At 40.0% G+C, this 16,522-nt stretch overlaps 1 protein-coding gene across 2 annotated transcripts in view; it reads left to right on the top strand.

Annotated features, from left to right (window-relative positions):
* Nucleotides 1-16,522, top strand: part of LOC146007610 (NACHT, LRR and PYD domains-containing protein 3-like) — a 133,470-nt gene that overhangs the window by 99,095 nt on the left and 17,853 nt on the right. The window contains exons 11-12 of one of the 2 annotated variants that reach the window (XR_014444366.1): nt 1,437-1,607; nt 14,206-14,390. Coding sequence is in view for 1 of the 2 variants with exons in the window: in XM_083146091.1 (XP_083002217.1) it covers nt 1,437-1,607 (171 nt within the window). In the remaining variant the exon portion in view is untranslated. The remainder of the gene's footprint in view (nt 1-1,436; nt 1,608-14,205; nt 14,391-16,522) is intronic. The other variant, XM_083146091.1, reaches the window with a different exon arrangement.

The following is a 16,522-nucleotide window of genomic DNA, read 5'->3' as shown; positions in this document are numbered from 1 at the left end:
AGAACATATGTTCTTTTGTCAATCTGGCTGAGGCCAGCATTCCTACCTACTACTAAGAGGAGTGGTCACTATAAACACAGAATGTTACTAACAAATTTCTACTATAAAGTTTTGCTGGTTAATTAGGACTGTCCTCTGACAACTCTCCACTGAACCATCTGTTCATTCCATCTAACAGAGTTTATTGCATGCAAAAATGAATAAATGAAATAGCGCTATAAGGACTTCATATATCACTTTGCCATATGAGACAGAGTTGTTAACAACAATAACAATGCCAGACATAGCGACCTCTGAATGAAATTGGTTTTATCTTGTTACATTTTATTTTATATTTTTATTGCTTTCATATTTCATGCTTATTTTTGGATTAAAACCTTTTAGCACAGTTTGTATTTCTCTTTTGGTGGTTTCTATATATGTGTCTGGCTAAGAACCCACATCTGACTGAGGCTGGAATAGAAAACTTGATAAACTGTGATTTCTCTAAGTGCAACAGACTGCGGTCCGACAGCGCACATACACTTTTTCCATTTTTCCTTAATTTAACAACTTTGGCTTTCTCCCATTGTCACATCCTTATCAAAATCAGACAAAGCAGAGCAACAGATAAATAGATGATTTTCGCAGCATCCGTACAGTGCCAGACATGATGGAGGCATTTCTGGGAAAGCGAGGCAGGCCCAGAGTGAAGGCCCATACACACTGGGTGACTTTGATCTGAAAGCTGCTCAAAAAAGCAATTGTGAGTGGTGAGCAGTGATGCACGTTCCCCGCATCATCTCCGGGAAAGCCACTCATCTTCTGGTATTACCAGCAGATGAGTGGCTTTGAGGACGGCTTTGCATAGTGCTGCACTATGCAAAGCCGCCCCTCCCCCTGATGAGCATGCCACGAAGAGGGAAAGCCACTCAGTGTGTATGAACTGAGTGGCTTTCCCCCCAGTGATGACAGCATAATTTCCCATTGTGTATGGACCTTTACAAGAACATGGGCATTACCATGAGTCCAGGCCCATTCTTCATGCTCACAACTTTGGTTACACAGAGGATGCTGGGAGGTATGTCTATGTGGTTTTATATACAGTAGTTGTATCCTATACCTGATAATGCCTCCTGCAGATGATGTAAGCAATTGGAGATCAGATAGAAAAAGTTAAATACTGTAAATAGCTCAACTTTGCAGTCACCACTATTAATTATAGGATCTGCAGTATTCTGAGTAATTTTGTGTTTCTGACCTGTGATATCTAATGCATTAAGCTTGTTTAAAATGTTTTATTATTTAGAATTTTGCTCAATTCATTTGGAAATAGCCATTTTGCATGAGGGAAATCATTATAAAGAAAATGTGAAATGTTTAGTGATAGCGTCATGCTGAGTGTGAGACTAGAATTAAAATGACTAATTTAACCCAGATCTATTATCTCCCATCAGGTTACAGTGGTGTGATCTGACCTCCTCCTGCTGTGATGATCTCTGCTCTGTTATTACTACACCCCACTCTCTGACCACACTAAACCTGGCATTCAATGCTCTGGGGGACTCTGGAGTGAAGCTTCTGTGTGAGGGACTGAGACACCCAGATTGTGCCCTACAGGATCTACAGTAAGATCTTTCTCAGTACAAGTTCTTTATATACTAGCCATAGACCAGACAAGGCACAGAAACAGGAAATAGCTGCTGGATTTTCTCATAAAGATGGAGCCACACTCATCTACCATGCCTATGGTGTTTGGCTCGCAAAGTCACCACAGTGCACCTATTCTCACGCAGCGCTATAAGTTGCTCATCTTGGCATTTGCCAAATGACGTTACCAAATGTGTGCATTACCAGTGATCATCCACCAGATGTAAATTTTTTAAATCACCTCTGCATATGCATTAGATGTCTAATGCACAGCTGCTACTGTATAGTGAAATAATCTACATTGTGTATTAGTGAAGTGTCCATTGAAATGCAAAGTAGAGTTTTTTCTCTAAAAATGTAAATACATAGGTGTGTGTCTCATTATACTATTTACAGTGTAACATGCTACAGTGATAAATAAGCAAGTACTGTACACAGTGCTTTCACTGAGAATATGGTGCGCGTGCATATGAGATGCACGTGTATCCCATACCCAGCAAACTGCATGCCAAGACAGGTCAATAAACCGCAGATCTGTACTGTACTGTAGGTTAGAGACTCGAGCACAGAGAGTGTTAACGAAATGGCTACCAGGTGTCAGCCAGGGCTTCATGCAAGCCCACAACTATGGAGATAGCAAAGATATAGGTTTCACATGTGTGAGGGCATTGCTGTTTGTGCATCTCATTACACTACACTGGTTGAACACAGATTTGCGCTATAGCAAGAATGTCATACAGTATGAGCAGGCCAGCTCGAGCATATAAGAGCCATTTTCACAAACATTTCCAGGGGTGTCGTGTTTCCAGCACTGGGATCTCGACTACCAGAATCAAAGGCAAATCTGGTCACACAATTACACTGGTAATGTAAGTGAGTCCACAATCGGAGAGGACCTATCAGCTGGCGATGGACTGGTGACCTCCATATCTTAGGGGATAGGGAGCGGGCTGGCTCAACCACAGCCTGGGGGGGCGCTGATGTGGTACTGTGAAAAAGCACACAAAAAGGTTAGTTTGTAACATGTACAGTATTTAGGACACAGTATCCACTACACAGCCCACAGGCTTTCTCTCCTGAATTTTAAACAAGGCAACCTAGCAGGTCCCAAGGGACCCCATAAAGATGCCCTGTCAATCCAAAATGTTACAGTATGTGTAATGTTACAGCATGACACCACATGCACCAGCCCACACTATGATAAGGTAAAAAATGTTTGGACGTACAAAATGCCTCACCCACTACACTGTATGTTGGCAGTCAGTTTACTGCATTTTAGCCTACAGTACTGTACTTCATAAATGGACAGAATTGGTAGAATGTGCAAACCCCAAGGTTTTCTATCGATGCTGCCTGCAATCAGCAGCATATATGTAGTGCTACAGTATGGATTGGGCCTCATTCAGACCTGCTTTCTAATCTGCATTCTTTCACCAGCCCCCTGCCACCATGTAAATGTCCACATCTGCATGCGATTGGATGTGTATGCTGACACATCCATTCACATTCAGGTGTATGGGTGAAAAATATGATGTTTTTACCCATTCGCATATAAAAGTCAATGTAGACTGACTTTTTTGCCATGGACATGGCTGAATTTGGGATGGGCACTGACCTCATGTGACATCAGCTAACCACCCTGTGCAGGCTTTGACATGCCAGTATTCTCATGGGGATGCCCAGCATTTTTCAGGGCACACCCACCATTTTTTTGGGCGTGCCTATGAAATGTTGGGCATCCCCATGGGACAGCCCATTGCCTCTTCTACCTGTCCCTCTCTGTGAGAATGCCACGCTGAAGGTGTTCGCTCTGCGGGTCTACATACTGTATGCATATTTTTGCTGATACACATGCACAGACCCGCAACATTGGTCCCAGGACCGAATTCGGCAATCTTGAGCCAACATGAATCATCCTCATTATCTATTATTTCTATTTTCTATATATGCTATTAATAGTGCTATTATTCCTTTCTATTTATTGTTACCGTACATCCTTGCTTTGTTTTAGTACAATTTTTCCCTTAAGAACAAGTTGTTTGGATACTGTAAGTTATTATCCAATTATTGTGCTTGACTCCAATTGAAGAGTGATGGTGGATCATTTGATTTGGTGTTTATGTTACCGGCAAAGTGTAAAATCCCGGTATTCTATAGAATGCCTATGTAATGGATAGAATGCCTGACAGTTTTTGGCAAACTGTAAAATGGAAGTTTTTGAGCAAGATCTTACATATTTTTCATAGGCATTCTATACAATTCCTAGGTATTATATAGAATGACCAGTACCATTTAGGCAAAGTGTTAAAAAGGGCACAAGATGAGAAGAGACACTCCCTTCCGACATGGTAACACTAGAATCCACGGGGAAAGATGACGGGCCAGCGTCTGTGAAACCTCAGCCGGATACTATACACTGGACTGGCAATATCCGTGGCATGGTAGTGGAACGTCGTACCAACAATACACTGTATTGCGAGAATGATTGACGCGTACGGCACTCACGTGCTTCGTCACCATTAAACAACAACCCAAGCACCCCCACAAATAGCTGCAGTGCAAGGCAGAAAAATGGTTGTTTTAGGCCTGTTATATACTTTGCCGGCAGGTCATCCGGCATTCTATAGAATGCCTAGGCAATGCATAAAACATCAAATCATTTCACAGTTTGCCTGAAGCCATCGGGCATTCTATACATTACCTAGGCATTCTATAGAATGACGGATTTCACACTTTGCCAGTAACATATATATATATAAAATTAAAATATAGCAGAAATTGGTGTCAGGTGATTACTTATTCTCAACAGATAAGTGAGGTGAACAGAACTGGTGATTAAATTCGTACTGAACTCACAAGGTTAATTGTGAGACCCTGTGTGTAAAGGTTTCTTTAGATGGACCACCACCTGTGTAGAGGCACTATAAGTGGATAATATGCTGTGTACCGTACCCACTAGTAAATAGAGTTTTATACTCTCGAAGCAGTTTCTTTATCCCCCTCGGACCATCCATTTAGACTCCATTTAGACTCCATACATAAGTACATATAACTTATGCCATAATTTCACATCAGGAGAGGCCAGTGATTCTGTCCCAGCACTCAATAATAAACACATTTTAAAATCGGGCCCGAGTGAGAACACAAATAAATAAATAATATTTTATATCAACACATTAACCTCTAAAACTCCTTGAAAAAGAACCACGGAGGTTCGAAACGCGTCGGTGGAGTTCCCTTTGTATACATTTGAGGAGACAAACGGCTGGTGGAGCGGAAAAGGACGTGGACTGGAGGTGGACAAGGAACAGGGGGCCCCGGTAAGACTTGTTCCACATATTCTTTAAAAACATCATTCCGTCCAGCCCCAACCGGCTCCACACAGCCCTAGAGTCTCACTCAAATCCAAATTTGTTTTTTAAAACTGTATGTTTTAATAAAGGATACTTGTTTAATGTTACAAGAATCCAGAATTCATTAATTGGATCAGGAGAAAAATCCATAGGTGAAAGAACCTGCTATATGCGCTTTGATATCTACGTTATTGTGAGTACATAACAGTGGGGGAAACCCCGATTTATACCATCTCATTGGAATCTCCTGACGACTCTGGAAATTTGATGTTTGATATGCGATTTAATCTACTTTTTGTGTGAGTGTGATTGTGAGGGGGAGATACCCCAACACATGAAATACTGGCTAATGAATATAACCATCATCTAAATTATAAGATAGTGTGATTTATACATTGAAACAGGATTACACGAGGAGCACGGCTCTCTCTTTTTCTCTTTTTCGTTTCATATATCACAACGGAAAAATACCACGGAGATCCTAATCAGGAGTTTCCAGAAGCCTCAGGGGAGTACTAACCTCTTTTTTAATAGCGCCCATATTTATATTTCAAAACACCTCTCTCTATATACATTAACCTCTAAATTATAAAAGGACAGCAGCTTCCAACTGGTTTTCTTGTAACCAATATATAGCACTAAAGAATAATTAGAAAGAGAGTGCTTAGAGTTAAAATATGTATTCAAATTTATAAAAAATGTTTAGAACATCAAAAATATATTATAAAATAAAACCAATATTTAGAACCACAATCTGGTCATTATTGCAAATCTGGTGAGTAAATATATTTCCTCTCGAAAAATAAGTCGAGTCTGCAGTAAATTTAATGTCTAAGTTATCCTATATGTTATGCCGCTGATTGTATCGCTTTATCAGTTTTCTCCAAACAACGTGCTCTCAGCTACCACAATTAAAGTTAAGTAGGCACAATTACCTTTTTTGCTTGCAAGTGTGCTGTAATATTTTAAACACAGGCAACATTGACACACACTGATCCTTGGACACCGTCCTGTAGCCTTGACCCAGATGTATAAGCCACTATTCGGGCAAAGAGTCTGCATTGCGTCCAGCTGATCAAACTCGATAAGAGAGATCTGTGTGTCAGAGGGCACCATCTGCCCTGCGGGTGAGTGTTGCCGCGAGCAGGCAGCTTGGGGGATCTAAGGGTCAGGCAAAGTTGTGAGGAGAGCTCTGGGCTGTCTCTTTGGCTTGTAGTAAGTCTCTCAATGCGTTTCTCCACCTTAGGTCCTTGTGGTCTTTTCAGAAGGTTAGTCTGTGGTCAAACTGGTGGGGTTTAAAAAAGCCAAATGACCAATCCGGGTTTATTGGCAATTAATCTCAATTAGTCACCAGATGTGATTTGAAGTGAATTCACCAGTGTGGTCTATTGATACTTAATAAATAGACAAAACATTATACAATAATATATAACAATGTATAAGATACATAAACTGAATAGAACCATGGCATCACTAAAATAAAACCTTCAAAGTATATATAAACATTTGAACATGCACTTCAAAAAAGTGTGCAGCAACAGATGTATCCATGCTCACATACAATTACTCCAAGATGCAAGGTGTAGGTTCAAATCCCACAAGGGACAATTCTCAATAATGTTTTACATTATATATACTTCTCAAATATTTTATAATTCAAGCAAAGTGCAAGGCTTACTAGATATTATTATATTAAATTGTATATACATATATTTTTCTGCCGGTGATTAAAACAGGCGTATTATCAGTCCTGGCTATTTCTCTTGAATAATTACTAACTATAAAAAAATACATAGATCTATATATATAAATATAAATATATATATATATATATATATATATATATATATATATATATATATATATATATATATAAAAAACAAAGGAATATATAGAGAGAGTGCTGATGTATTCCACCACCTGATAGAATTTCTTGACAGAACACCGATGTGGAAGCCAGGCAGCTGCTTGCAGGAGAGGACATGAACTGGAAGAAGCAGAATCCTCAGGGACTGGAACCTGCAACACAGATTGAAGACAGAACACACCAACAGGTAACAACCTCAGGATGAGGTCAGTAGCACTGGCCCAGCTCTGAGTTCACCCAGCCTATTTATAGGATGCAGTGGAAGTGGAAAGACGGGGCACTGAGACAGACTGAAGGATTGCCAGGATTGGCAGAGACTGGATCATGTGACAGGAAAGAAATGGCTGCTCCCATGTCTAGGAAAGGTGGGAAACCTTGTTTTTTTGGCACATGGTCTGAGCTATTGTAATGGCGGCGGCATGGAAGCCGAAGGAGGCTGAAGCTGAACCTCGGGAGTGACAGGCAGGGTGTGAAGCGCAAGCGCTGAGTCCACGGCAGTGGGCAATGGCAGATGCTGTACAGTGCAGGCAGCGCGGACATGGCGCAAGTGGAAACCATGTCTGGAGCGTAGCGCCAGTCTTCTCAAGCATCTTAACGGTAAATAAGTTTGTTGTATACCCGGATTGTGACAGTTTTGTTTTAAAATAAATCACCCTGCTCCCTATAGGCTTTCTACCGTCCATAATTGTTTGATGTTGGAAAACTGAGTGATATATTTCCCTTGAGACATTGGTCACGCATTGTTCGATGGGACATTTTAACCTTTGTAGGTATTATGAGTCATTCACTTCTATACATGCTCTCCTCTTCTTGGTCTCAAATATTTCAACTGATTGTGGAATCTCTAAAAAGAGCGTTAATTGCATCACTGTTTGTATCATTACTGTATTTTTGGTACGTACTAATAATACTTTCTGAAATTAACTGCGTAAAAGCACTGATGTTCAGCATGACTTATGTTTGGCATTTCTACCATCTGCAGTGTTAAAAAAAAACAGATGAAGTCTTTCTAAAAGAGGAAACGCGTTGGGTGGTCATCATCTTGAAAGAAGTGAATGAACGCAATAATGGAATTTTAAAGCAAAGAATTTTGAATAAAAGATTCAATTTTATTACCAGTAGTTGTAAACACTGTATCATGTTTTGAAATATTGATTTAAAAGAAATTCTATCAGGTGGTGGAATACATCAGCGCTCTCTATATATTCCTTTGTTTACATTTCTCTTGTCTCCCGCTAACAGTGGTGACTAATACCCCTTTTACACCAAGGAATAACCCAGGTTAGACCCAGGTCGGACCCAGGTCAGCGTTGGTGTAAAAGGGGCCAACCCAGGTCCAGTAACACTGGTCTCCTACCCAGGTCCTGACCAGGGTTGAACACTGGTTGGACCTTGGTCGTGGGCGGTGTAAATGGTCCCAACCCAGGTTGGGACATCCGAGTAGTGGTGAAAGGATACCAGAAGTGCTGGACGCCTTTCCACAATGTGCTGCAGTTGCAAAAGACAGCAGCCAGGAAAAATACGGGCAGTGCACACAGAAATCCTAATTGGATGCAATATCATTTATATTATTATTATTTTTTTTGGGGGGGGGGGCTGGGGGGAGCATACATTCACAGGAAAGAAAAAACTGTCATTTTTGTGGCGCACTAGGAATATTTGAAGAAAAACAATTATAAAATGTAACTTTTAATAGTATCTTATTTTAAAAAAACTGCGACATATAAAAACATTGACCATAGGAGGTACGTGAAAAGTAGGAAACTTTTAAAAAAGGGGATATAATCCTCTTATGGTGAACCCCAATATTCGTTCCCCTATATAAATCGGTTGGGGCGTCTTATATTGTGTATCCGCTCTCCTGCAGAGGGCTGTATAGTATCACTGTTATGATCTATATTTTATTCAATAAAGTCCTCTAGCAGTAAGTCACTAAATACCCTCTGTGAAAGACCATTCTATTACGGGTAAGTGCTCTCATGAGGCAGTGGAGATGTCAACGAGTGGTGCTATGTGTGAATCACACGCTATCTTAGTCAGCGTCAGTTACCGTAAATTGCTTTTATGAGGTTACATATCAATCTCCGCCCTTATAAAGAAATTACATCACAAAGTGGATGTGTGACATTTATTTATTATCAGTTTTACGTTTTCAACTCCTCTCTTAGAGTCATTAGAGGGGGAAATATGTAGAAGGAACAGTGATGTACCAATTCTCCTCTATTGCAGTCTGGACTTATGCCGTTCGTCCCCCGCCCCAGTATTCTGGTGTGCTGGGCAGACTTAGTCTAGAGAATAGTACAGATACAGGGATATTCAATGTCTACTCCCTAAGTATCCTTAATTAGGGCGTGTCCACTGTTACTACACAAATAGTATGAATGCTTTTGCTACTATGTTTTTACTGGCAGTGTTACAAAATTGAAAGGTTACAGTCTATCAACATTTTATTAAATGGATAGGTGTCAAGCATCATAAAAAGTACTGATAGGAGATTTTATTCATAGTTCATGCCACATAACATCTTATTATTGCCGCGTATACATAGATTGTAATTTCAAAAGTTAGTCATTCAAAATTTGTTTTTCAATCAGAGATCACTTTCTCTTTGTATGGTAACCATCTGTGTTATAATAGGCAAGAGATCACAGTTTTAAGGGTAACTTTCGCGTCTCTTACTTTGTCAGTATTGACAGTGTGAGACCACTCGTTGCTGGTCTGTGTCAGCACCCGCCGGCGTCTGAGGGGGAATCGAGGTCAGTGAAAGTGACACTCCAATTCTTAAACCCTTTCAGATCCGTATGTTGCGTTGCTGCACACTATAGTCAGGGCTGAGTGCACTGAATGCACTCGGTGTCTGTACTTCCGTGCTCCGTACACCCTGCTTCACTGAGTACGTGGTCAGGGTCTGAACCCACGTCTCCGGCTTGATGCCTCTCACTGCCTCTGTACAGCGGATACCGTGCGCCCTCTAAACATTTATAATATACATTTCAGTGGGGAAGGGATATTGGGAGTTTACACACTCTGAGAGTGTCTGGTCGACGCGCGTGTCGCCTGCACCAGCTTCATCAGGACCAACCAGGTGGCTGCCCGGAAGCCCCTTAAATACCTGCCCCCTCCTGCATATTCATGAGTGCAGGTAAGGGTGTGTCATTGTGTCTATTAATTCTGGATTGGTTGTCGCTTTTTCTCTCATAGGTTTAGGGAAATCCTCCCCATCTACTCCGTCGGCAGATTTATTAACCCCTGCCTTACTTTATGTGTGTCTGTAGGGAAACAATAAAGGATCAAACACTATTGCGGAACAAGGAGAGAATGGAGAAGTAAAGAATTTAATAACTATCTTGCACTCGTGTGATATTATTTCAATTATATGTGTTTGATTTCCACTGAATTGTTTACATAATAAAAGGCTGAATGACAGAAAAACGGGAAGAGTTTCTTTAGATATTTTTAAATCTTGTTTTAAAGAAATTGCAGGAAATGTTTCTCTTCACTGTGCACCTGGGCTATATCTTGTATTATGTTATTTACTGTCTTATCATGCAATATATTTGCATAGGGACATAATTAATGAGAGATGAAATATGCCATCTGCTTACATGTATTGTATAAGTACAGCATTACTAATGAAGGATAGGTATTAATTCTGTATGCTAATAAATAGAATAGGACAGGCGGGAATCATACTGGAGAAGTGGTTGCTTGATTTTTGATAAATATTCAATTATGTAAGGGGATCACCACTAAAGTTTATACTGAGTTTTTAGATATGTTACTCATGTACATTGTTGGCAGCAGGGAATGACATATCAAGAGTGCTCATTAGTGGATCTCTGATAATATTCAGAGCTATTATTGTGTAAATAAAGCAACAAGTGAGGTGAATAAATGCATATGGTGAATAATAAAATTAATTTTATTAATTTTAATCGTGTTCTGTGAGTTTTATGTAATATCATAATAAATTCACATGTGTATACATGAATGTGCATGCATTTATATGTACATGGACACACATGCACACATACATAATTCAATGAGTAAATAAATCAATGAAGGACAGGGAAGGGGAAATTTTTTTTTAAAAAACTGTGTAAGTGCAAGACGTGAGTTATGAAAAAAGTGCTAAAATGGTGAAAAACTAAAAAAGAAGAAAGAAAGGGAAGGGGAAATGGATGGGACTGAAATTTAAAATCTTTTGTATAAGTGAGAATAGTCAGGGGTTGGAATAAATTGTGTGAGAACTCTTATTGTCGGATATCAGTTTTACTCGATCCTTCTAATTACCTGCTAGTATTTCTTCTCAGATTTCATAATCCTAGCTTAAATCATAGGATGGGGGGAGCACATGGGAGACTCGGTCTGCTGCTGCAGGGGAAAGGGCTGGGGAGAGCACATGGGTGATTCTGCACTTTTAGGGGTTGATTTATTATCTGGCGATCAGGGGAATATGCACTATCCCCGTGCCTTAAGGGAGGGGATAGCGCTTCCCCTGATCTATCACACCTGCTGGCCGGGTACTTTATCGGCGGCTGTGTGTGTATTGACTTTGACAGCTGCAGGCGGCGATGTCCTATGCCCACAGCAGAGACAGCGCTGTCCCTGCTGCTGGCTCTGAGCTGCGCTGGGATCTCGCGTGAGTAGCGAGATCCCGCGCATGTGCAGTCCAGCCGGCCGGGGGTAAGGAGACAGCGCTTCAATGTTAACTGACGCGCTGTCAGCTGGAGGGGACATCGGCGGAGGGGGAGTTAGTGCTCCCCCGCTTCGGCAGCAAGATCTTAGTAGATCTTGTCGGTGTCCCCTTCTGCTTCGCCTCGCTAATGAGGTGAAGCAGGGAGTGTTATAGCGCCGCTATAGTAAATCTACCCCTTATACCGCTATGTGAGCTTGAGCACTGAATAAAACTTTTTGAAAAATATTTTACTAAATAAACAAACCAACAAAAAAGCTAACTTTTTATGTCTTTTAATTTTTATTTTAAATCATTGAGGGAAAGTTGGATAGCAGTTTATCAGTCCTAAAATGGACATATTTAATGTCATCCATAGGGAAAAGCAGGGCTGACCCAGGTTCAGTGTAAACGGCGCAGACCTGGGTCCGACCTGGGTCACAGTGCTGTGTAAATGGGGTATGATGCTGGGTCCAACCCTGGAAACTCCCGTGTTCAAAGACCAGGGTCCGACCAGGGATTTTGGTGTAAAAGGGGTATAATAGAGTTGCTGCTCCCTTGTAGCGCAATCGGGGTCTCTGTTTGCCTTCATATATATATATACGTATAAAGGCAAATATACAATTATAAATGAATATACAATTATAAAGGCACATATACAATCATAGTGTACTGTATATATATATATATATATATATATATATATATACTATATATTGACCCAGCATTATAGCCGTTTTGAATATAGCCACTGGTCTATTTTCATTGTTTACATTTTTGTCCTTTTTTGTTTTTTCCTGTGGTTGATCTCTTACGACCCACCACTGTCATGCTTGTAGTATTTGTTGTTGTTATTTATGTTTCCTTTCATTTTTGGTATTTTGTATATATGTGTATTTTTAACAAAAAACATGCTGCCTATATTGCACATTGATAAACGATGCACGATAGCACTTTAAGTAGATCAATATAATCTATTCCTATGAAGCACTAAGAAGTAATAACAAGGGGGAGACTTTTGAAATATGTGGCTGGGTGACATAGATAGTGCGCCGTGCGCCCCAGAACTATGAGTCACTGGAGCGCATGAGAGTTACTGTGTATTGATCAAGCGCCGATTACACATATCCGGGTAAGAGTGGAATGCATGATGTGCACCACCAACAGGATGTCTGCTTAGACCTTAGATGCCTTATTACGTGAAGCCGCTGGAACGTATACAGCTGGTTCTGCGTGTCACAAATCAGAAGTCCGGGTTTGGACCCTGCATATGTGAATGTTGGCTGAAATAAAGTAAGTTTCCCCTCTGTTTATTACATTACTATGAAGTTTATTATTTGATCTACCTCCTGTATATATTATAGATGATACCACAACATGGAAAAAGCATTTAGATACATGATTCAGAGAGATTGGCGTTGAGACAGGTGTAATGTGTTATGGCAACCAGTGGTGTATATATAGAAAGCATGAAGCATGTGTCAGTACTACTTCTCCTGTTTGCTGTGCCTATGATGATATATTTGATGTCTTGACAAATTCCCCTAGAGGGTTGAAACGTCGACCAGAATATATATATATATATATATATATATATATATATATAATCAATTATCTATAACATGTGATTATTCTTTACCTCTAAGATATCTCACTAGTCATTGTATATACAAAAAGTAAAAAAAAAGAGAAAAATAGCCGACATGCTTATACATTGTTGAATTACAGATTTTCATTGAGCCCTTTTGGAACTAGCGTGCCCATGGCAAAAATCCAATAGGCCTCTCGCCTGCATAGGAGGTTATACGTATCGCCACCTCTTTGAGTGGACTTTATCAATTCAATTGCCTGAATTCTCACTTTTTTAAATTACCAATAGGGCATTTTTTTATATGTGTTGAAAGACTATGGGGGTTATTCTAGTCCATTCTTTCTGACAAAATCCTTCTTAGATGGACAAAACCATTGTGCACTGCGGGTGGGGCAGATGTAACTTGTGCAGAGAGAATTAGATTTGGGTGGGGTTTTTCTTCAAAGTGAGATCTATATTGAAGTGTAAAATCATGCAGTCAGTATTTTCCCTGCACAGAAACAAAATAACTCACCCAAATCTAATTCTCTCTGCACATGTTACATCTGCCCCCCTGCAGTGCACATGGTTTTGTCCATCTAAGAAGGATTTTGTCAGAAAGAATGAACTAGAATAAACCCCTATGTGAGCATATTTCTTTGCCTGTGTACCAGGAATCTGACATTGAGTGATCTAGTAGTTCTCCCAGCGTATTGGTCTCCACAATGGCATGAGACTAAAAAAATAATGTTAGTTTCACATTCACCAACCCATCACATAAGTCCCAAATTACCTTCCTTCATGGTGCCCTCAAGATAAAAGATTATATTATCATTACCTCAACATTTAAGAACGAGGTAGACTGTAATAACTACTTACATTATAATAGTAGTCATTACAAGCCAAGGTTGGACAATATACTTAAGAGTCAATACAGGAGAATAAAAATAAACTGCTCTACTTCAGAACAGTTTCTATATCAGGCAAATAATCTCACAGAAGCCTTAAAAGAACTAGGCTATCCATTATGTATATTAGAAAGAGCATTGAATGAAGCATGTGAGATGAATAAAGAATCATTATTAACTCCTAAATGTATCTCTGACTTTAGGGCAGTGGTCGCCATCAATGGGTAAAAGTCCATGGAAACCTCCTCTGTTAGCAGCCGACCGGTTTCGATACATAAAAGTATCTTTCTGAAGAGTTTCAACCATTGATGAGGATTCCAGGGACGCCTGTATGATTATTACAACTACTGCTTTTATTGTCTGCATTCGTTGTGGACAGTTTCAAATGGTGAGAGTCTGCTGATGAAATAGCTGTGTATTTTATCTTGCTCATGTTTTATTCAATTGTATTGCACCATGATATTACCATCTCATCATCTCTTTGAGTGAACTTTGAGAAAACAAGTGAATTGATTCCTTTGTGATGAATTGTCTCTCAACAAGCACTGTTGTTTACTGCCTGTGTAGACATTTGTTTCTGGTATGAGTCTGATCTTTAATGTTAAAGTTTCACTCAACCAGCAAAAATCATACAAGGTGTGTTTTTTTTTTTTTCTTTTTTTGGGTACTTCCATCTCATAACCAGGTGAAAAGGGAGTCTTATTCATTACAAAGCGCCCAGGGAACCCTCTTATATTTTTGTGTGGTATTAGTTCCAAAAGGGCTCAATGAAAATATGGAATTCAACAATGTATAAGTATGTGGCCTATTTTTCTCTTTTTTTTTAGCTTTTTGTATATTCTATGACTCTAGTGAAATATCTTATATAATCTCAGGATTACTGGGGGACTTCCGGGTGTGGCATGGAGGAGTGAGCAGAGCTTCCTTACAGCTCTGTCACTCACCCAGCTCCACTCCGTTGTAACCCTGTCGACCGATCATAGATCCCACTACCGCTCCCCCCGGCGACCTGCTGCAGACATGGACAAGTTCCTGGAGCCGCAATCTGCCGCTAAACAGGCCCCCACAGCCCAGCAACAGCGCCCGGAGAAACAGCGTGTGGAACACACAATATGGTTCCGGCCGCGGACACCGCCTCAGGAACACCAGCAGCAAAGAAACCGATCACAGACACTTTCATCAAACATCCAGGTACCCCTGATACTCTGGGCACATCGGGCATGCCATACTTTAATCATGGTGATTTAGTGAATGCTATTCAAGCCTCTATGGCCCCCCTGCTGCAGAAAGCAGTATTTGACATTACAGAGCAGATTGATCACCTTTCAGAGCGGCTGACTGAGGCTAAGATGCAGATTAGTATCAACATGGACGACATACAGGCTCTACAGAAAACTAAATATAAAAAGAACAGGAAAAGCGCCCACAATTAGGGGATGATGCTCACGTTCCAACCTCAGTCTCAAAGTCATAGAAACATAGAATTTGACTGCAGATAAGAACCACTTGGCCCATCTAGTCTGCCCCTTTTTTTAAACATGTTACCTCAAACCATATTTTATCCTTATTTTTTGTAAGGATGTCAATATGCCTATCCCAAGCATGTTTAAATTGTTCTACTGTATTTGCCTCTACCACCTCTGAGGACTTTGTTCTCCTCTCCATATATTATCAATCTCATATTCAAAAAGCAAATGTACTATTTTAATAATTTCACACCATATGATAATTAATAATGCATAATAATAATAATAATAATGCATGCATATGAAACACAGAGTTATGGTATATGTTTAAACTCATTAGGATATTCTAATCAAGAAAGATTGCATGTATGATGTAGGAAGAAAGGGTTAAATTATATAAACAACTGATAACATTCAATTACAGTATTAACACATTTTCATTTACAAACATACTTTATAACTGTGTGTATTGGGCCCTACACATGTAGCGACCCTGCTGAGCTGTTTGAGTGATCCTAGATCGCTCCGAATGCTCAGCAGTGAGCTCAAAACACAACAATGTGCAAGCGCTGTGTGCTGAGTGATCTGTCAGGGCCAATGTTCTCTACTGAGAACATTGGCGCTGATCCCAGCAACTCCAGTGATTAACTGGATTTATCCTGCATGCTGGATATTAATAACTGGGGCAATAGCGATGTGCAGGACAGCGCATCGCTATCGCTATGCCCCTACACAAGAAGCACAAGAAGCAATGTAGGGGCATTTTCTGAGCGATGTAGTAACATCGCTCAGAAAATTTCCTGACATCGCTACATGTGTAGGCCATCAAAAGATAGGTAGAAAGACAAGATATAAGCGATAATTCGCATATATTTATTATTTATTTATTTACAGTTTCTTATATAGCGCAGCAGATTCCGTTGCGCTTTACAATAGTATATCTAGAGAGCGCCACAGTTGGATGAATTCAATACAAATTTATTAATATAAAATAACACACAATAAAATTGTACAGACAATATAAGCTCATAAAAATACAAAAAAGTAAAAAGAA

The sequence above is a fragment of the Crinia signifera genome, chromosome 6 (genome assembly GCF_055691185.1).
Source record: "Crinia signifera chromosome 6, ASM5569118v1, whole genome shotgun sequence".
NCBI lineage: Eukaryota > Metazoa > Chordata > Amphibia > Anura > Myobatrachidae > Crinia > Crinia signifera.
Note: the sequence above shows the minus strand (reverse complement) of the source record. Positions and strands in the feature narration are given on the sequence as shown.